The following is a 23,291-nucleotide window of genomic DNA, read 5'->3' as shown; positions in this document are numbered from 1 at the left end:
TAGACACCAAGGTTGGATTCGAAGTGAAACTCATCTCTGACATTTTTCTCATTATAAAAGATCAATTTTATTACTGTTGTTAATTTCAAATATTATTTCAATCAATTCGAAAACTTTTTGTTCAATTTCAGTAATTAAATATAATTCGATAGTAAAACGCAATCCTTGAGTTCGACACTCGGTACTACCGTTTTAATTATTACTTGCAACGATTCAGTACACTTGCTGAAACGCTATCAACTTCAAATCAAGCAACTCAAAAATGACATTTTCATCAATCAAACAAAGTACTATAAGGAACTATTACAGAGGTTTGAGATGAGCAACAGTAAGGAAAATCCAACTCCTATGGACTCCTGAATGTAGATAAAGATGAAACTGGTAAATCAATAGTTATATCAAAATATCAAGGTATGATTGGTTCTCTTTTATATCTAACGGTCAGCCGATCATATATTATGTTATGTGTCTGTTTATGTGCAAGGTTTCAAGCAGATCCTACGGAATCACATCTTGCAGCAATGAGGCGAATAATAAAATATTTAAAAGGAACAACTAATGTTGGCTTATGGTATCCAAAAGGTAGTATATGCAATCTTGTTGGTTATTCTGACTCTGACTATGTAGGATGTAAATTAGATCGAAAAAGCACAAACGACACTTGTCATATCTTAGGAAATGCTTTGGTGTCATGGTCTTGTAAAAAGCAAACATGTGTGACTCCAAGCACTGCTGAAGCAGAATACATAGCAGCAGGGAGTTGTTGTGCACATATTATATAGCTCAAACAATAGTTATGTGACTATGTACTTGACCTTGGACACACGCCCCTAAGATGTGACAATACCAGTGCTATTAATATCGCAAAGAACTCAATCATGTATTCTCGAACCAAACATATAGACTTACGCCATCACTTTCTGTGTGATCATGTTCTCAAGGGAAATGTTGAAGTTACATTTATGGATACACATAATCAACTAGAAGATATCTTCACAAAACATTTGCCTAAAGATTCATTCTATAAGATACAGAGAGAACTTGACATTCTAAATGAAAATGATCTCTAATACAAGGTATTGATACTTTGCAAGTCACTTCTTTTCAAAATCTTGAATCTTCACTTGATAAGTTTATAGAATTGAATCTTTGATGTATGAATATGTGCTTTCTCAACCTGATTATGTCTTTTAAATATTGTCTTTTAGTAAAAATTTGACTTAAAAATAATTTTTTTCATCGTAGCCGAATACACATAGTCTGTATTGGAATACACATTTCCAGAAAATTATGTATTCGACTAAAACCATAGTGTAGTCGAATACGAATTCGAATTTTTCCCTATATATATATGTGTTTTCGTTGTAGCAACACAAATAGAGAGAGAACGAAAACAAAGATAATGATCATATAGAGAATGCTTTGGAATCTATTTTCAAGATTGATAGATTAACGTCCACACATTTGTAAATATGCAAGAATACTTATGATGAAGACAAAGACCAAGTAAAGTGATCAAGTTGAAAGTTCAAAGTGAAGTCAACAATCAAGTCAACTATTGTCAATATGCTAGAAGACTTATAGATTTAAGGTACATGATGCAATCTAATATTATTACATTTCAAATGCACATGAGAACCTTGAGTACTGCATCTAAACTCTATCATATGCATCAAAAGAATTTTTAAAAGTGTCAAACTACATGAACAATATTTGAAAATCAAGTTTTTGACAAAAGCCAAGATTGTTATCGACTACATATATGTGTATCCGAATACAGATGAAGTCAGTAGCAGAAACTGCACATCTGTATTCGACTACAGCATGTTGTAGCCGAATACAAACCCAAGTCAGTAGTAAAAATTGCACATTTGTATTCGACTACAACGTGATGTAGTCGAATACGAAATCAAGTTAGTGGCAAAATTCAATCATTTGTATTCGACTACATGGTTTTGTATTTGAATACAAGCTTGAAATTTTGAAATAAATCTGAATGTTAATAGAAGTGTATTCGAGTACACTTAGGATGTAGCCGAATACAACTGCGAAGTAATGCAATTTTTCAATTCTGATTCATTCTGGGTCATTGCATATGTTCATCAAACTCTAGGAACCATTGTCATTTATCTGAAGTGATGTCTTAGGAGTATAAATACCTCATAGTCTCAAGTTTAACACAAAGAATCTTAGAACAACTTTGAACAACTTTCTAAAATATTTTGTGAATTATTCAAAGTCATACTTTCATATTTCAAGTACATGTTTTACATTATCATATCATTGAGAAAAGTTCTCTATTGTGCTTGAAATTATATTAGACTGTTATCATTGTACAAGAAAGCATCAGCTGTTATATTCACTTCATTTCACTCAAAATCATGGTTGTAAAACTATTCAAGTTGTTGTGTAAATTGAGGAAAGTGGTGTACTTTCTTCAAGTGTTGTAAATTAGGATAGTGGTGTGCTATCTTAGGCAGATTGTTAGAAGTTTGTAACAGAAGTCTTATAGTTAGACTTGTACTTATTCTAACAATAGTGGAAAATCTCTTCTAGTGTGCAAGAGGACTAGACGTACCCTTAGTTGTAAGGGGAACCAGGATAAATTCTCTGTGTTTTTTTTATTTTTATGTCATTTACATTTTACTATATTTTAATCATAGTTAGAAAAATAATCCTCTAAAAATAAGAAAATTTCTAAACATCTAATTCACCCCATTTCATAGGTGCGCCTCTGTACTAACATTTGAGAGGCTTGAATATGCGTGGAAATCGATCTTGAAAAGCCTCTTGTTCCGTTCATTATGATTTGTTGTTATAATTTTGACTTGGAATATGAAGAACTTCATGCAATATGTTTTAAATACGCTCACAAGTTTGATAAATGCTCTCAAAAAATCGAGAGTTCGGCGGCAACGGTAATACTAAAATAAGTGACAATGCTGAGTGCATAAACAAAAAAGGAAACAAATCCATGTTTGGAAATGGTAGATATGACTGGATAACAGAAAGCGGAAGATTCTCATCAAATTATGGATGATTTGAAGGCTATATAGGAGGCGGTTGTTACGCATGAAATCTTTCAAAATAATAAAGCAGAGTTTGGTCGATTGATAAAAAAAAATCAAAATCATAAATAGAATGGAAAGGGAATGAATTCTCCAAAGATTCTACTAGGTTGACTAGTTAACAAAAAAATCAAGACATAAGCCAAAAACAAGTTATGACAAATCGTGAAACATGCAATTGTGGCTAATCCAATCACCAGTACTTATGGAAAATTTTGGCAAATACCAGCAAAGCTCTATTTCATATGCACCTGATCGTCTACCTTATTATAAACATGACAAGCAAGTGTTTGTGTGTCTTTGATAATCACATCAAGCATTTGATCGTCTGACTCTGGTTAATGATGTATGCTCTGATGAAAGTTAACACTTTGATAGAAGACAATGCTATTATGAAAGTCAATGCTCCAAAGATGACAAAGTTTTTACGGATCCTCTAATAAACATTCTAAATTAGTTATTTGTCTGAAGGTCTATGAGGCACTTTTTTCCATTGTATCCTTTGATTCTTTTGTCTTCATATCAAGATACGCATAGTTAATTAGATGGATTCATTTTGACAAGATTTGATAAAAAAAAAAAAAATTGCATGATACATGTTGATTTTTTGTAAACAGAACAACTACCAAAATCCCTAATATCTCTATAGAAGGATGTACAATCCTTACTTGCAAAGCACGAGAAACAACACAATGCAATAAGTATAATACAACTGTCTCAACACTTTTGTTCTTAATTTTTTGTTTTATCTAATGCTGATAAATATTTCTAATATTACAACTTTGTAAACACCCTCTTATTATAGTTTGTTTTCAGAAAACCTAATCTTTTCTTTTGTAACCTTGCCCAATAAGGGCTAGATCCATCAATAGTTTGACTATACTAAGCTAGAAGATTTAGAAGACTCGAACACAATCATTTTACTAATAGGGTGTTTAGTGGAAGTGTGATTCAATGGTGAATTAATTAGTGGATTAAATCATTCAAATTGAAGGGATTGGGCGTAACTGTTGTGTTGGTGGTGACCCATGATAAATTATTTGCTCTGCCTCATTACTATGGTTTTGTCTTTTATAAACATTTTTTTAAATAAAACACAATTCAACCCTTTCTTCTTGTATTTCTCGTTTTATATTTGAATCCCAAACAATTGTCAACAACCACATGATGGTCGCTTTATTGATATATATTTCTTCTTTATTATATATATCAAGTAAATTATCTATTTGTTTAAAATATTTTATTTCTTAGTCAATAAAGCTTTAAAACTTTAAAGTGAAAAAACATATCAAGTTTTTTAGATTTGTAAACATCTTCCACAAAATTAAAATTTTAGAAACAAATGGTTCATTTAAATTAATCTGTAAAAAGAAAGTAATGACAGTATAACTTACGTTTTTAGGTAAAATATTCAATATATACTTGGAGAAAAACCATGAAAAAACGGCTTTTACAGCGCTTTTTTTAAGCCATTTACAGCGCTTTTTCAAAAAAATAAGCGCTGTGGAAACGAGCGCTGTAAATGATACAACAGCGCTTTTATAAAAGCGCTATAAAACATGTAAATACAACGCGCGCTTGTTATGCACATTTTACAGCGCTTCTTCACAAAAAGCGCTGTAATATGCACCCCGTCATATGAGTTATGGGTGTGCATATTACAGCGCTTTCTCACAAAAGCGCTGTAATATGCCCACCCATAATTTCATATATGGGCGTACATATTACAGCGCTTTCTCGAAAAAGCGCTGTAATATGCACCCCGTCATATGAGTTATGGGTGTACATATTACAGCGCTTTCTCGAAAAAGCGCTGTAATATGCCCACCCATAATTTCATATTATGGGTCTGCATTTTACACGCTTTCTCGAAAAAGCGCTGTAAAATGCCCACCCATAATTTCATATTATGGGTCTGCATTTTACAGCGCTTTTCTTGTACATATTACAGCGCTTTCTCACGGAAGCGCTGTAGAAGGTGCACCATTAAAGCGCTTTAGAACAACATTTTACACCGCTTTTTAAAAAAAGCGCTGTAAAATGTGTGTCAATTTATCACTTTCTTTATTTCTTAAAAACATATCTACAATGTAGTGTTTTACATTGTCTGGATCGAGTTTGAACATCGACATCTTATGCGGAGACAAGAATGAGTATTTATTTGACAGTTTCCTCGTGCACACGACCTTCTCGTACAAAAACCTTCAATGAAAATTTTAAACTAGATTAATTACCAATACATTTAATTAATTACAAATAAATGCAATTAAAAGTATTTTTTACCTTATGTACAAGCTGATTACAGTAACACTCAGCTCCTTATGTTCGAGAAGATCGTACATTTGCTCCTTTTCGAGGTATTCAATATACTCATCTCCAAAGATGTCTTGATTCATTTGTACAATGGGCGAATCGTTGCTGCTGCCCATGTTCCTTTTTATTTGGATGTCAAGACACGCCCCGTATTTACCAAGGCGTGGCTGACTTTTATTAGGAGCAGCAGCAGCAGCGACCGATTTTCCCCGATCCAGATTTTTTGTTGCTGCAAGTTTTGCAGCTTTATTACCCTCCAGCCTTTGTAGTTTGGCAGCCCTATTAACCTCCAATTTTTGAGGTCTGCTGCCTTTTTTTGGCTGTAGGGGTGGTTTATTTATTTGGACCTACAAAAATGAGGTAAAATGTTAGTTTATTGAATCTGAAAAAATAAAAAACCTTAGGCAATAAATGTGACAAACCTTTTCGGGAGATGTAACTGATTTGTCCTTGGGAATCTTTTTTTCGAGGGCAACAAGGTGTGTGGGCCATGCCACGTAACTGCCAATAGCGTCGCTTAAGAACTTCATATCTCCATCGTTGTCCGGTATGGGCAACGGTGCAGTTGGTTCGAAAGCAACCGTAGGCGATACTTTGACATGGCCCGCGGGGATCGGAATATTGTGCAATACTTCTCCCGAAGTATTGTGCAATATTCCTTTTCCCACCTTCCGTTGAGTCGGCGAGGACAAGTATAGGACACATGTAGTGACACCCTACATCAATAGTTAAAACATAAGTACAGTTAATATATAAGTTTGTTTAATACATAAGTAATTACATAAGCAAGTAAGTAGTAAGTAATTAATTACCTCGGGAATACTCTTCAAACCGACGTTGCAACTCCCGGTTTCACTCTCCATTTGTATTTCAGGTTGGAGCTGAACCGGAAGTTGCTTGTCTTTATTCGTATTCACCAAGAGTGCCACTTGCTCCGATAAGATTCTGAGCTTCTCTAATACTTCCTCGTTGGAAGGTTTTTGGCGCTTCTCTTGAGGAAAAAAGCTTTTGGGAGTTACGCCAAATCCTTTCCCCCTCACTCGACCGGAATACTCAGGGACATTAAACACTTTCCCAAGAATGTCCCTGCACGTATCCTTGTTGCCCTCTTGAGTTTCAGAACTTTGTTCAATAGTTTCCTAAAATACATGTAACATTAAAAAGATAAGTTCAATAGCATTTTTAAAATACAATATTAAAAAATATTAAAGTGATAATATACTTACACAAAGTTCTACAACTTTCTTGACATTTTCATTATCAACCACTCCTTCTTTGTTAACACGCGCTTCCTTCCATAAGATATGACGACCCAAGGGTTGATCGGCTTGGGTGTCTTTTCTCTATTCGTTAAAATCATAAACAAAATAATACAAATTAGTTACACACTATAGTTTATAATACAAATTACAAGTGATGTTTAATTACTTACAATTTTTTGTTCAAGGCGTGCATATCCCATACGTGATTTCTTGTATGGGTGTTTTGGGTTGCTTGCCCGTTCGCGATTTGCCTTACTAATATTCTATATAAAAAAAAAATAGCAATTGTGTAAAAATTTAAAATACGCTACGAATATGAATAATAAAACACAAATGCTAATAAATTAATCACTTACGACAAACGCCGGGTCAGAACGTTTGGAAACAAATGCACTCCATTCATCCTTTGATATATAATGTTGATATATCTTTGGAGGTTCAGCATTTGTGTTTCCTTCTCTATCTTTTAGATAGAAATTTGAGAGATGGGATCTAAATCCACGATGGATTTTCCCAGCAACTCTCAAAACATATGACTTTCGTTCCTCATCAAGAACAAAAGTGGTCTGCAATGAAAACAATTATAAGTAATGTATTTTACAGAAAAAAAATTATAAATGACAAAAGAGTAGATCAAAATATTTACTTGAATGTCATTCCAGATGATATCTTTGGCATCCTTCAACGCCTTATCTCTCCAGTTGTCTATTGTTATTGGGACATTTTGACGAACAACAGCCCCAATGTAGCTTACAAACATGGAGCTGTTGGGGTCAACTGGCTGACCACTCTCGTTCCAGCCAACCTAATAAACTCATATAGTAAGTACATGCCCTAAACCCTAAAAAAAGATAAAAAAACACACAGCAAACAGAGTATATATAGTATACCTCAAATTTAATGCCACTGCTCCGTGCTTTAATCACCCTTTGCATGATAGTTGCACCACGTTTGACTTCTTTTTCGTAAGTCTTAGAGGTGCCAACTTCTTCATTTTGAACTTCTAAATCTTTGTTTGTATCCATTTAACTACAACAAGTTCAACATGCACTTTAGTATAACATCAACAAGCTCAACATGGATCATGCATTATTATAAACAAACTCAACATGTATCAGTATATCTTAAAAAAGCTCAACATGCATTCTAATGATTACAAAAATTTAATAACATCAATACCTGAATAATGATGGTTCGAAGAAAGACGAAATGCAAAGAAAAGAGGGTTTGCAGAAAGTTCACAGAAATATGGTTCACAGAAATACGGTTTGAAGAAATACGTAATGAGGGTTACGTATTTCAATGAAAATATATTGTGTGAAATGGGAGAGATGATCTTGGATGGAAATAAGGTTCGAAATGAAGGAGATGATCGTGGAAATAAGGTTCGTAAAGGACGGGATGATAGGGTTTGCAAAAGAAGAGAAGAAATGAAGGTTGAGATGAAGGTTACGTAATGAAGAGGAAACTGAAGAGGTAACTGTTATATATACGTAACACTTTTACAGCGCTTTTTATAAGCCTTTTACAGCGCTTATTTTGTAAAGCGCTCTAAAAGGCTTCTTTAGTTAAATTTTTAAAAGGCTCTTTTACAGCGCTTTTTTCAAATAAGCGCTGTAAAAGACCTCCGTGTGTTATTATGTTATTTGAATGCCTTTTACAGCGCTTTTTTCAAATAAGCGCTGTAAAAGACCTCCGTGTGTTATTATGTTATTTGAATGCCTTTTACAGCGCTTTTTTCAAATAAGCGCTGTAAAAGACCTCCGTGTGTTATTATGTTATATGAATGCCTTTTACAGCGCTTTCACACATAAGCGCTCTAAAAGGCTTCTTTAGTTAAATTTTTAAAAGGCTCTTTTACAGCGCTTTTTTCAAATAAGCGCTGTAAAAGACCTCCGTGTGTTATTATGTTATATGAATGCCTTTTACAGCGCTTTCACACATAAGCGCTCTAAAAGGCTTCTTTAGTTAAATTTTTAAAAGGCTCTTTTACAGCGCTTTTTTCAAATAAGCGCTGTAAAAGACCTCCGTGTGTTATTATGTTATTTGAATGCCTTTTACAGCGCTTTTACACATAAGCGCTCTAAAATGTCTCTTTATGTTAATTTTAAGAGGCTCTTTTACAGCGCTTTTCCCAAATAAGCGCTGTAAAAGACCTCCGTGTGTTATTATGTTATATGAATGTTTTTTAAAGCCTTTTACAGCGCTTTTCCACATAAGCGCTCTAAAATGTCTCTTTATGTTAATTTTAAAAGGCTCTTTTACAGCGCTTTTTCCAAATAAGCGCTGTAAAAGGCCTTATTGTTTTTGTGTTTTGTTATGTTATGTTATTTTTTAAACAAGCTCAACATGCATGCAAAACCCACATAGTAGTAACTGGTCACCACAAAAATCCCTTCCTCTTCACCAAACTCTTCTCCTTTTATGCATCTTCTTCACAAACATCAAAGCTTACTCTTTCACAATTCAATCTCCACCTCAACACCCTTTTTATCTCTTTACATTCTCTTTCCTTCTTAAATCGAAACTTAATTGGTATTCAGGATCATTGCCATGTTGCGAAAAATGGGTTTGTGTCTGGTGTTTTTGGGGATTCCCATGATGCGTACAAGGTGTTTGAAGAAATGGGTTTGTGTCTGATGTTTTTTGGATTCCCATGATGCGTACAAGGTGTTTGAAGAAATGGGTTTGTGTCTGATGTTTTTTGGATTCCCATGATGCGTACAAGGTGTTTGAAGAAATTAGGTGTCTGATGAATATTATTTTTAAAGCTTTTTTACAGCGCTTTGTCAAATAAGCGCTGTAAAATGTCTTTTTTACTCACTTTCAAAAGAGTCGTTTACAGCGCTTTGTGTGAAAAGCGCTGTAAAAGGTATAAAACACTCATTATTTTATTTTTAAAAGGATCTTTTACAGCGCTTTTTAAGATAAGCGCTGTAAAATGTCTCTTTATTTTATTTTTGTGTTTGGTTTATTTGGGTTGGGATGACATTAAAAACATTTTTATCATTGTTTATTGGATTAAAAATATTGTTATCATTGTCTTTATCACAATACTTTAGGAGATGATGAATTATTAGAAATGAGTATTCTGAAGAATCTATATATATATATGCACTGAGCAAAAGAGAATCTCTCTATTCAGTTCAGTTCAGTTCATGTAAATTACTAATTTATATTCAGTTCAGTTCATGTAAATCAAGCTAAATATAAAACACTCATTGTTACATGAACTTGGTATAAAACACTCAAATCAAGCTAAATATAAGCAGAAAATAAATTAATCAGAAAATAAATTAATCAGAACTTAGTATAAAACACTCAATTCAGATTACATGCATATTTACAATAACACAGTTCAGATTACATGCATAGCTTATATAAAACAATTAAACATATATATACATTAAGATGCCCTTCTTCTTTTCCTGGTGACATTCACATTTGTTTGTCCATTTACAATACGAAACGATGGATTAATCCAAATTCCCTCATCATGATCATCTCTAAGATATAAACCATCATCAGTTGAATCAATTTCATGTGGTTGTTGTGATGTTGCAAATAAAAGATCATTACCAACATCTTCATCATTATTGTTATCATCACTTATTTTATTGGTCGATAGGACAACAGACCATTTATCATTAGAAGGATCAGTGACATAAAACACTTGTTGAGCTTGCGACGCTAAAATAAAAGGCTCGTCTTTGTATCCCACCCTATTAAAATCGACAAGCAAGAATCCTGACTCATCAATCCGAACGCCATTATTATTATCGACCCACTTGCAACCAAATATGGGAACACGAAACATTGTGTAGTCTAACTCCCATATGCGCTCGATAACCCCAAAATATGATAGATTTGCATATATTGGGTTTTTGTCTTTTGCACTTGAGACATGCATCGCTTCAGCTACGAGAGTGACTCCACTATTTTGCATAGTGGTCTGATCATCTTGTTCTTTGGTATAAAATGTGTAGCCGTTAATAACATAACCAGTGTAAGAAAAGACATGTAAGCTCGGACCATTTGCTAGCCACCTCAATCTATTTGAAATTGATCCGGGGTCTATATCAAATTTTGACATTATGTGATTTTTTAACCATGTTACAAAACTTCGATTGTGCTCTCGAGTTATCCAATTTTGATTCCTATTCATGTTCAAACGAGATAACTGATCAATGTGTATTGTAACATACGGTTGAACCTCATCATCATTGTGCAGAACATACAATTGTGCCTGCTCCCATTCTGTCCTTGATATAGTCAGTAGTCTCCTTCCAGTTATCCCTTCTCCTGATAGTCTTCCCGAATGACGAGACATGGGAAGCCCTATGGATTCAACATTGGACAGATATTCAGTACAAAATTCAGCAGCCTCTTCAACAATGTATCGTTCAGCAATACAACCTTCTGGTCGACTTCTACTTTTTACGTACCCTTTTAATATTTTCATATATCGTTCTATCGGATACATCCATCTCATATAAGCTGGCCCACAAAGTTGTGTCTCCTTAACCAGATGAACAGTAAGGTGAACCATTATATCAAAAAACGATGGTGGGAAATACATTTCAAGCTCACACAAAGTAACAACAATTTCCCTCTGCAATGTCGGTAATTTCTGAGGGTCGATCACTTTACTACAAATTTCCCTGAAGAAGAAACATAATCTAGTTAAGGCTAGTCGAACTTTTTCAGGTAAAATGGAACGTATACCTATTGGTAGCAAATGCTCCATTATAATATGACAATCATGGGTCTTCAAACCTTTTAACTTGAGGTCTTTCATACAAACCAAATTTTTAATGTTCGAAGAGTATCCTTCTGGAACTTTAACTTCGTGTAGAAATTTACATAAAACAATTTTTTCCTTTCTAGATAGAGTATGAGCGGCTGGAGGTAGATATGTGCGATTTCCTTTCTTTACTGGAGCCAGTTCATTTCTTATTCCCATATCGACCAAGTCCAATCTTGCATTGACGCCATCTTTAGACTTTCCTGGAACATTGAGTAACGTACCAATAACACTTTCAAATACATTTTTTTCAATATGCATCACATCGAGGAAATGTCTTACATACAATGACTTCCAATATGGCAATTCAAAGAAAATTGACTTTTTCTTCCACCCAGTTTTCACCAGCTCTCCCGCAAAAGGTTTGCCAAATTTATTGGTCAAACCTTGTACTTTTTCAAGTATTTGATATCCAGTCGGTGCTAAAGGAGCTTTACCTTCCTCTGATTTTCCATTGAATGCATTTCTCCACCCACGATACTGATGACTATAAGGTAAAAATCTACGATGTCCAAGAAACACATTCTTCTTACAATGTTTCAACCGCATCCAATTTGTACTCTCTTCACATATAGGACATGCACACTGACCTTTAATGCTATATCCTGATAAATTACCATATGCTGGAAAATCATTAATTATGCCGAACAACATAACCCTTAAATTGAAACATTCTTTCTTATACCCATCATAAACTTCCACACCTGTCTCCCACATACTTTTTAAATTTTCGATTAGAGGAGTCAAGTATACGTCGATATCATTCCCCGGTTGTTTGGGTCCAGAAATTAACAGAGACAACATCATAAACTTACGCTTCATACATAACCATGGAGGTAGGTTATATATTACCAAAATCACAGGCCACGTGCTATGTGAGATGCTTTGAAGACCATGTGGATTCATTCCATCAGTAGAAAGTGCAAGTCTTAGATTTCTTGACTCTATCCCGAATTCAGGATACTCGTGATCAATTTTTGCCCATTGTGGGGAATCTGCAGGGTGTCGAAACATTCCATCTCTAATTCTTTCATCTGCATGCCATGTCAAGTGTTTTGAATCTTCTTCACTGCGATACATGCGCCTAAATCTTGGTATTATAGGAAAATACCACACGACTTTTGCTGGAGTAGATTCTTTCTTCTTATATCGAGAGACATTGCATTTCGGACACGCCTTAAGTAGTTCATATTCGTTTCGAAATAAAATGCAATCGTTAGGACACGCATGAATCCTTTCGTAACTCATTCCAATAGAACACAAAATCCGTTTAGCCTCGTAGGTTCGACTGGGAAGTTCATTATCATCTGGCAACATATCTTTTATGAGTGTTAATAATTCCGTAAAGCTTTTATCAGACCATCCATTACTCGCTTTTAAGTTGTACAACTTTAATATCGCTGACAGTCTTGTGAATTTAGTACAACCATTATATAATTCTTTCTCTGCATCACTCAACAAACTTTCAAACATTTTAGGACAATCTCGAAGATCTTCTTCAACTGCTTTTGCAATCTCATCAACTCGGTCCGGCTCATATGTATCTGTATCGAAATCAGTTGAAGCATATGTAGAACTATTCTCAAAATTAATGTTTCCTTTTTTTTTCTCACCATGTCTTATCCAACATGTGTAGCTTTGATCAATTCCATTACATACTAGATGTCCTTCTAATTCATCTTCTCTAACACGTTTTCCAAAACAACATTTTAAACAAGGACAAACTACTCTATTTGGATCTTTTGCATTCTTCACTGCAAACTCAACAAACTCCTTCACTCCAATTTCATACTCTTTTGACAATCGATTGGCTGAAATCCATTTCCTATCCATATTATACCACCTATATAAATGCAGTAACAAAAATAATAAGCTTTCAAAACATATCAACAAGTTTCAAAAAGAAACCAATATCAACTAACAATTTCAAAACAGAACAGATCATGTGGTATGAGTTTTTGACAATTTTTGACAATTTCAAAACAGAACAGATCATGTGGTATGAGTTTTTGACAATTTTTGACAATTTCAAAACAGAACAGATCATGTGGTATGAGTTTTTGACAATTTTTGACAATTTCAAAACAGAACAGATCATGTGGTATGAGTTTTTGACAATTTTTGACAATTTCAAAACATAACAGATCATGTGTAAAAAATACCTTAGACAACGTAGATGGCCGCACAGTACGTAGAGGATATTAGGGTTCGCAACGTATATAATTATTTGAAAGATGTAGAGGATATGAGGGTTTCCAACGTATATAATTATTTTAAAGATGTATTTTACAGCGCTTGTGAAAAACGCGCTGTAATAGGTAGTTAAATTCAATGAAAGCGCATGTGTTTTACAGCGCTTGTGAAAAAAGCGCTGTAATAAGTAGTTAAATTCAATGAAAGCGGATGTGTTTTACAGCGCTTGTGAAAAAAGCGCTGTAATAGGTAGTTAAATTCAATGAAAGCGCATGTGTTTTACAGCGCTTGTGAAAAAAGCGCTGTAATAGGTAGTTAAATTCAATGAAAGCGCATGTATTTTACAGCGCTTGTGAAAAAAGCGCTATAATAGGTAGTTAAATTCAATGAAAGCGCATGTGTTTTACAGCGCTTGTGAAAAAAGCGCTGTAATAAGTAGTTAAATTCAATGAAAGCGCATGTATTTTACAGCGCTTGTGAAAAAAGCGCTATAATAAGTAGTTAAATTCAATGAAAGCGCATGTGTTTTACAGCGCTTGTGAAAAAAGCGCTATAATAGGTAGTTAATTTCAATGAAAGCGCATGTGTTTTACAGCGCTTGTGAAAAAAGCGCTGTAACTGATTCGCGAAAGCGCTTCCGTTTACAGCGCTTTTTTGACAAGCGCTGTAAAATCCTTATAACGTGATGTGCAAACGTTATATGACCTACTACAGCGCTTGTTTTACAGCGCTTTACATAAAAAGCGCTGTAATAGGTTCCGTTATTTTTAAAATATAATTACAACAGCGCTTGTGTTTAGAAAGCGCTGTAAAATGGGCGCTGTTAAATGTCATTTCTGGCGTAGAATTCTTAAGTTGAAAATCTTTTTTTAAAGTAGATTTAATTATATAAAAAAAAAAACGAGAACTTGAGGGCACATGCACCTTATCAATGAAAATCAAAAGGAAAAAAAAAAAAAACTATACTAAATAAGTTCAGGGTAATAAATAGGTATTATTAACACATGTGGTCTCTAGGTTTATTTAATTTTTTTTTTCTTTAGTTAATTCAGTACAAGTTCAATATAATCTTAATTATGATAAGGATCACTCTCGTCGTCATTCTTATGAAAAAATCTCTACAAAAGTTGAATTTCAAGAGTAACATTTGATTTTTGAATATGTCTTATAAACTAGAAGTATATATATTAAATATAAGACTTATTAAAAACAAACGCCGGTAACTAAACAATTTATAATAAATATAATATTTGAATAAATTATATAATCATAAAAATATTGTCTTAATTTAAAAAAATAATATAAGTAAAACTTCTTTTATATTTGATAATAATAAAATAAAATAAAGGATAAGATCAATAGACAAATTAACACTGATAATCAATCAATATAAAATAAATTTTATAAAAGAAAGAATCATAATTACCAAAAACTAATTTGTCTTAATGTATTTAAAACTACAAAAATTTTAAGACTTTAATATATTACTGTTTATATTCTCTAAGCTAGTGTATATACATGCACGAATCTCTATCCGCTTTTTTATTACGTTAATGTTGTATATATATTACTAAGTTTTTTTGAATAATTTTGATGATTATTTTTTAATATATTTATTAATACTTTAGTAGAATTTATGGTATACACAAATATATTCACATAACAATAAAATTGTAAAAAAATTGATTAAGAAATAATATTATGCACAAAAAAGTCGGCTCCTTTTAAAACAATATTAGTTTGTAACTCGTGCGTCACGCGGATACAAATTATCATACAAATTATTATTTTGATAAATATATTATTATATTAATTTATATAATATAATAATTTGAATTAGCATTGATATTCAAGACATAATTTTATTGGCATTGACATTAAAGACATAATTTGAATTTTATCATCAATTCAGTTCCATACAAAAAAATAACTTACAATAAACAAATCTAAATCGTAAAAAGAATGTCGTTTACATGTTTACAAATTATTGAAATTATCTTTAGACACAAAGGTTTTCCTTCTTCATCTAAAATATCAATTTTCAATCATTCCATACACTTTACCGTGAAATAGTCACATAGAACTGACCATGAATAAATAAAGATCGCTTTAAATACAAAACAACTTGAGAAAGAGATTGACATCGACTCTTATTTATGGTCATTGCAAAACACAACGACAATGAAAATTGTCTTCTCTGGGATTTAAATGGGAAAGCTGAATCAGATGGAACCAAATTCATCCTTGATATATAAATCTTATCACAGTTGCTCCAATAATATTTGTACACAGTTCATTTATGAGCAGTCTTGTTCCATTACATAGTTCATTAGCTTGATCAATGTTCTTCAAGAGCATGACTGGACATCAATCTTTAATCTTAATCGGTGATTTGGAATTCCTGAACATTTCATGACATTCAAAAATTCAGGTGTGAACCAATCTCCCTGCACAAATAAATTTTCATCAGAAAAGGACAGTTGAGTCTGAACTAATATATTCTTTTTCTTCACTTGGAATTAATGATAAAACATAATCATTAACGATATCTACAGTATCATGAGTCATAGCAAATATTGTCCTCTCTTCATAGTATTTCAGGTTGTTCATGTTCTCTAAAAGCAATGGATATGTCAATTCATAACATAAAGTTAGTATTTCAATAAATAAAATAAAATAAAATAAAAGAATTGAATAAATTAGTTAGTAGTACTTCTAATTTACTTTTAAACTTAATTGAATTTGAAAGAAAGAATTTCAGGGTTGAATAAAAGCTTAGTACAATTCATTGCATTTTGTAGTTGGCTTTTACCATTAAACATCTTCACTTTTAGAAAACTGAGCAAGTACAACAACATTTTAATTATAACCGGATTGCAAATTCATCAACATAGGATCCAAACAATACACATTCAATCCTTATACTACATAAAGAAAATAAAATTAGTTAATAATTAATATAAAAAGTTGTATATATATTACTAAGTTTCTTTGAATAATTTTGATGATTATTTTTTAATATATTTATTAATACTTTAGTAGAATTTATGGTATGCACAAATATATTCGCATAGTAATAAAATTGTAAAAAAATTGATTAAGAAATAATATTATGCACACAAAAAATCGGCTCCTTTTAAAACAATATATCTTCTCATTATAAGTGTTTCATTTGAATTGTGTACATATATTAAGAAAATGATTAATTGGGTTAATTTTATTGATAAAATAAATTTTATTTACTAAAATATCCTCATTAATAATAATTAATACAATAGTTAGATAAATTGAGATATAATAAATAATAATATAATAGTTAGAAAAACATAATTATTGTTTTATTATTAAAAAGATAAATAATTTGAAATAAAGTAATACTACAAATGCAATATTTATACAATATGAGACGAAGGAAGTATCAAAGAAGTTACTATCTTTGTACAACAAACTATCTATATTCAATTCAAAATTCTCTTAACTATTCGGCTAAAAAAAAAATCTCTTAAACCTTTCTCTCTCCTAGTTTTATGCAAGTAAATAAAATAAAATAAAATAAAATAAAATAATATCTTTAAACTCTAGTTTAATTATTAAATGTTAATGTTATTAAGTTTAACTTCTTATTCTTATAGCTGTGTGAGTTAGTTATGATATAATTTATCATCTTTTTAAAGATAAAAAAAAGTTAAAATAAGATAATATAAAGCAGGGGTTTAAAAAAAGATAAAATAGTTTTTATTTTAAAAAAATTTGGGTCACTTTAAGAAATAGCTCTTGATAAGATAACATAAAAATGTATGTGGCCAAAAACGTCGAAGAAGATAACTCCTAACAATTAATAATGTATGTTGGGAAACTATTCATAAATTTTTGTTGTTGGAGAAATTTAGGAAAAATATAGCTAAGAAATATGGGGATTAGAGAACGGTTCTAGAGTAAGCTTGGGAGATTTGTTTATTTTTCTTAAATAATAAGTTGATGTGTTAAATATAGATTAAGCTTTTTAAATGGAAAAACTTTATTAAAAAAATAAAATGAGTAATATAAATCGTGGATAAAATAAATCAAATCAATAGTTAATATTATATATAGTTATATAATCAAATATGAGTAGTTAGTATTAATTTTTATATACTCAATTTACAAACTTCTCACTCTATCAGAATTAAATTGTTTAAATATTGAATAACAAAAAATACAAATATAAATTTATTTATAGTAAGAAAAATGTCTTACTAATTAATTATAGTTTAAAACAAAATCAATTACTAACAGAAGAAAAAAACAAATTATAAAAACTAGTGTATGTCTAGAATCAAAAATAAAAACTTAAAACAAAATCAATTACTAGAAGAATAAACAAACAAAATATAAAAACTAGTGTGTGTCTAGAATCAAAAATAAAAAATAATTGAACATTATAGAGAATTAAAAGAGATATCTATTTTTTTTTTTTTCTTTCTTTCTTTTCCTTCCGTTAGACTCAACAAATGTATCTGTTATACTATATAGTTGTTAGGAGTACGCAAACTAAAGTCATAAATGATAGAGATTATAGGGAGATTATAAGGAGGTTATCTAGTTAATGTTTTTTTTCGTTGAAAAAAACACTACAACATTTTTGCTCTACTGCAATGCACAAAAACTGTTGCTTAATATAAAAAACTGTTGCCGTAATCTACGAGAACGGTTTTCAATCTGTAGGGAATCAAGGTGTTGCATTTGCCTTACGCAACGATTTTATTTTGAAACAACAACACTTTGTGAAAACCGTAGTTGTAGCTATCCTTTTCAGAACGGTTTTTCAAATTTTCAACAACAATAGTTTTACATCGTTGCCAAGTTAAAAATATTCTCGTTGCTTCCGTTTAGAGAACAATTTTGTAGTAGAATTGCCAATGGATTTGCACCGTTCCTTTTGTAAAAACCGTTCTAGTAGTTTAAACTTATCTAGTTAATAGTTAATTGTTCTTTAGCTCATTTTCCAGACACTAAACTAAAAACTTTTAGCAATGCTCATCCTTTATGTGTTTCCAACATTTCGAAGATTACCTAGGTTTAGACACTTTAACCAAACCAACCAAGTCTACAATTTTGTTTTCAAAGATTTCAACGCTTTATTTTTCAAAATGACACTTCACAACTTTTTCTTCAAAAATGGTCTTCAACACTTTATCAAAAAAGTTTGACACTCAAAACTTCATTCCTTTTTTAAAAAAAAAGAAACCTTTTAAACATAGATTTAAAAATAAAATTAATCACAATCATAAATTAAGTTACTTTCTACTCTTTCGATTTCTTTTTCTCCAAAACAACTAGTACTCTAATTAAATAAAAAAATTCTTTGTGAATTGCCAAGTGAAAATGAAAGTTTAAAATGGTTAAAATATTTTAAATTATGGGTCGTAATTACAATTGTAACCACAATATTGCAGATTTTAATGTCTCTACAATAATATTGCAACTGCGGTCTCAACCGTATTTTCTCTTATTCTACTACAATGTAAAGTTATACAATGTAACTATGATTGCAATTTAAAACTATGAGTTAAATTGTTTGAGAAAAAACTTAATTTCATGATAGTAAAATTAGTTGTTTTGAATCATGGATTCACAATAGTACTAGGAAATAAATTAAATGCATATCTCCATATCATATTAAAATAAATATGGTATCAGAACATGCATTTATTTTTTTATAGGCTTAAATAGGTTTTTTATTCCTCCAAATATGAGTCATTTTGATTTTAGTTCGTATAAAATTATTTTTTTAATTTATACTCTCGTATAAATTAGATTTACCAATTTACTCTCTTTTCAAAATTAGATATCAATTATCTTCTTTTTTTTATGCAGTAGGAAGTCATCATTTGCAGAAAAGACGACCTTTATAGAAGCAACGAGCACTACGCTTCGGTGGTTGTTATTGCCATGTCTAGTGTCATTCTCAATGTATATAATCAGATTTTGCACCTTAAGGGTGTGTCGTTATTGCACCTTAAGGGTGTGTTTTTTATCTATCAACATTTTTGCAAATTTACTAATTAGTAATTAGGGAATTGAACCCTACTTGAATCGAATCGCAACCTTCTGATCTACGCCACGGATCCTGTTGATGTTTGTTTTGGTTAAACCTAATTTACATCATCATTCACAACACATGCTATTAAATTGTTTATTGCACCGGTTATTAGCAATATATATCCATATAATAGTAATATAACCTTTGAATTGAAGTTATTTGTCAATAGTTTTAAACCGTATGTAAATTCTATAACTTTGTTCATTGTTGTATAAAAGTTAAGTGTAAGACCCATAATTTTAAAGTACCATTTATGTATTTTTGGTGTATTTTGGATTTTGGCTCGGGGGCTTTTAAGCCAAAGTTAATAATATTTTGGAGTTTTATAATCAAAAAGTTATTTCGATGCCAATTAGAATTTCTCGTCGATAAATAAATTGAAATTAACTGCGGTGAATACTTTACGGTTAATTTTATGCGTTTCGGGCGAAACGGTAATTTAACAAATATCTAGGATATTTTGAGATATTTGTTAAGTTATATTTTATATATATATATATGTTTGCTTGGAGGGAAAAAGAAAGGAAAACTAGAAGGAAGGAAAAGGAAAAGAAAATAGTATATAAAGGAAGGAAGGAAAAAGGAAGAAAGGAAAAACAAAGGAAAGAAATAGAAAGGAAGGAAAACCCAAATTTTCCATCTCCTTCCTCAGACAACCAACCGTGAAACCAAAATTCCATCCTTCTCCATTTCTCGTTTTCGTTGCTTCCTTTTCTTCAAAGCTAGTGACCCAAGGTTGGGTGAGGGTTAGACCAAGGTTTTCGTAACTCCACTCTTCCTCTTTGAGTCGAAAACGAAGAAAAACGGTTTTTGAGATCTAAACACAAACCCCTCCGTTTCTCCTAGATCCAAACCTCATTCCTCGAAGAGATAGAAGGGAAAGTTGCTCACCTCCGTGCTACGGTGCTAGTGCACTAATTTGGAAGCGGCGTTGCGAGCGGAGATTTTACCGGAATTTCTCGCGGAACCGGAAACACTCGATAAAGCTAACTTTGAGGTAAGGGCTCCTTCCAAACTTCTAGATTGCATTAGGGACTTATCTGTAGTTGTGTGGGAAGGAAATTGTTAGGGTTAAATGTGTCGATTTGGGGAAAAACCAAACTAGTGCGTTACGGGTAAAACCCTAAGAGTTAGGTTTTGTTTATAGTGATGAATGTTTCGTGGTAAATGAATTTGAATGTCATTGTGTATGATTATGGGTAAATGAAACTTGATGTTTGTTAATTGGTGTGGTTGTTGTGAATTATGGTTTGAATGTGAAAGTATGTTTGAATTTGTTTCTGTGGAATTTGAAAACCATTAGAGTTAAACGAGTATTAAAAATGGGGAATCTTTTAATACCTCGGTTTGCTTAATGTGTATTTGAGGGAAATGCTTAAGTTAACTGGGCGTTGAGAATGGGGAATCTCTTAATGTCTCGGTTACTTAACTATCGTTTTTGAAAATCGTTTCGGTAAATGAGTATTAAGAATGGGGAATCTCTTAATATGACTGTTTGCTTAACGTTTTGTTTTGAAAATCATTAAGTTAAATCGGTATTAAGAACGGGGAATCTCTTAATGACTTATTTAATTAATGTTGTTTGAAAGTCGTTTAAGTTAAATGGGTATTAAAAATGGGGAATCTTTTAATATCTGCATTTGCTTAACGATTGTTGTGAATGGAGTCTGTGTATGCTCATGCATTTCATTTGGTAAATTGTGTCGACCCGTGATAGGTGACACCTTGGTAAACTGTACGGACCCGTGATAGGTTGTACGTTTGCGATTTACATTTTAGTAAATCGTGTTGACCCGTGATAGGTGACACCATGGTAACTGTACTGACCCGTGATAGGTGGTACATTTACGATTTACATTTTTGGTGAATTGTGCTGACCCGTGATAGGTGGCACCTAGGTAAACAGTACTGGTCTGTGATAGGCGGTACGTTTACGATTCCCGCTTTTTCTTTTAGTAAATCGTGTTGACCCGTGATAGGTGACACCTCGGTAAACTGTACTGACCCGTGATAGGTGGTACATTTACGATTCCCGCTTTTTCTTTTAGTAAATCGTGTTGACCCGTGATAGGTGACACCTCGGTAAACTGTACTGACCCGTGATAGGTGGTACGTTTATGATTTACGCATTTTAGTAAATCGTGCTGACCCGTGATAGGTGGCACCTCGGTAATTGGTACTTTGGCCTGCGATAGGCGGTACAATTATGATTTACGGCCCTTCGAGGAGGGTTTTGGTTTGGAATTCCGAGTCCATGCATTTTGGCATATACGCATTGCATTAGGGTGCCTGGCACGCGAGTCATGTTTGATTTGAGTTTATGATTGAGTGATTCGAATTTTGATTTATCGTGATAACTGAGATGAAGGTGTTAAGTGCTATGTGTTGTGTATTGTGTGTGAGTATGATGGTTATCGAACCTTTGTGTGTCGTAGTAATCGCGTAGAAATTGCTAAGTGTTAAGTGGTGAACTTGATTAGGAATGACTTAGGTTAATTCATGAATTTTTGGAAAACTGATCAGGGAAATCGATTTCCCAATCGATTGGATGGGTAAACAGGGACTTGGCCAATTCACAAAATCGATTAGCCAATCGATTTCGAAAACAATTTTCAAAGGAATCAGTTAAGAAATCGATTGCCCAATCGATTAGGCCTTAAGTCAGGGGCTCAGGAACCAATCAATCGATTTACCAATCGATTGAATTCAGCCCAGGATTCTGTTTTCATTAAGAATCCCTCACCAAATCGATTAGGAAATCGATTGGCTCGAAACCAGGGGCTCAGGAACCAATCAATCGATTTACCAATCGATTGAATTCAGCCCAGGATTCTGTTTTCATTAAAAATCTTCACCCCAATCGATTGCCCAATCGATTGGCTCAGTGAAAATCCTCATTTTTAGTTGTATGATTAATTGCTCATGAATCTATCCATGTTTTGTTTTATCATGTGTTAATTAGGAGATCGAGAACTGCATTTTACCTTCATTTTCATTGGCAATGTACTGTATGAACTTTTCGCACATGGAAAATCCTGTTAAGATGCATGCTTAGTTAAAAAGTTGTTTTGAGCATTCAAAAACTTAATTGCTATGTGTTAACTGTTATTTTCTGGTTGGTGACCCTTTACACTATTGTGGAAATCTGGGCTTTGCCCTCAGATGAGAGTCAGGACGGCCCTACTGGTTCGTACCCTACGGACAGGGATGGAGATGGGAACGCTTGACTGCTGTTGTGTTAGGAGGATCTCACGGGGCGCGTGGAGATTACTCAGGGTGTATAGTTTTTGGTAGGATGATCAGATTAGGATGATGTATAGGGACTAGGGGTCCTTCTTTTTGGTTTGGAGTATTTTAGTTTTGGAAAACTGTACTTATACAAATATTATCAGTTTGATATCATCTTTGAATGGGTTCCATGTACCATTTGATGTTTATGTAAAAATGTTTTGGATTTATAATTGGAGAAACTTTTCCGCTGCGTAAATTATAATGACTCAATTATTTATCCAAAAGCATTTCCTGATTTATTTCTTTGTTCGTTCTTAATTACTTTTAGAAAAAAAAAA

The 23,291-nt window shown here is 32.4% G+C and overlaps 1 protein-coding gene across 1 annotated transcript in view; it reads right to left on the bottom strand.

Moving 5' to 3' along the window:
* Positions 1-290: 290 nt before the first annotated feature.
* LOC140920086 (uncharacterized) overlaps positions 291-23,291 on the bottom strand; it is a 24,159-nt gene continuing 1,158 nt past the window's right edge. The window contains exons 2-4 of the mRNA XM_073367398.1: positions 6,608-6,724; positions 6,194-6,520; positions 291-356 (exon numbers count right to left, since the gene is read on the bottom strand). Of these exons, the coding sequence (XP_073223499.1) occupies positions 291-356; positions 6,194-6,520; positions 6,608-6,724 (510 nt within the window). The remainder of the gene's footprint in view (positions 357-6,193; positions 6,521-6,607; positions 6,725-23,291) is intronic.

The sequence above is a fragment of the Cicer arietinum genome, chromosome 4 (genome assembly GCF_000331145.2).
Source record: "Cicer arietinum cultivar CDC Frontier isolate Library 1 chromosome 4, Cicar.CDCFrontier_v2.0, whole genome shotgun sequence".
NCBI lineage: Eukaryota > Viridiplantae > Streptophyta > Magnoliopsida > Fabales > Fabaceae > Cicer > Cicer arietinum.
Note: the sequence above shows the minus strand (reverse complement) of the source record. Positions and strands in the feature narration are given on the sequence as shown.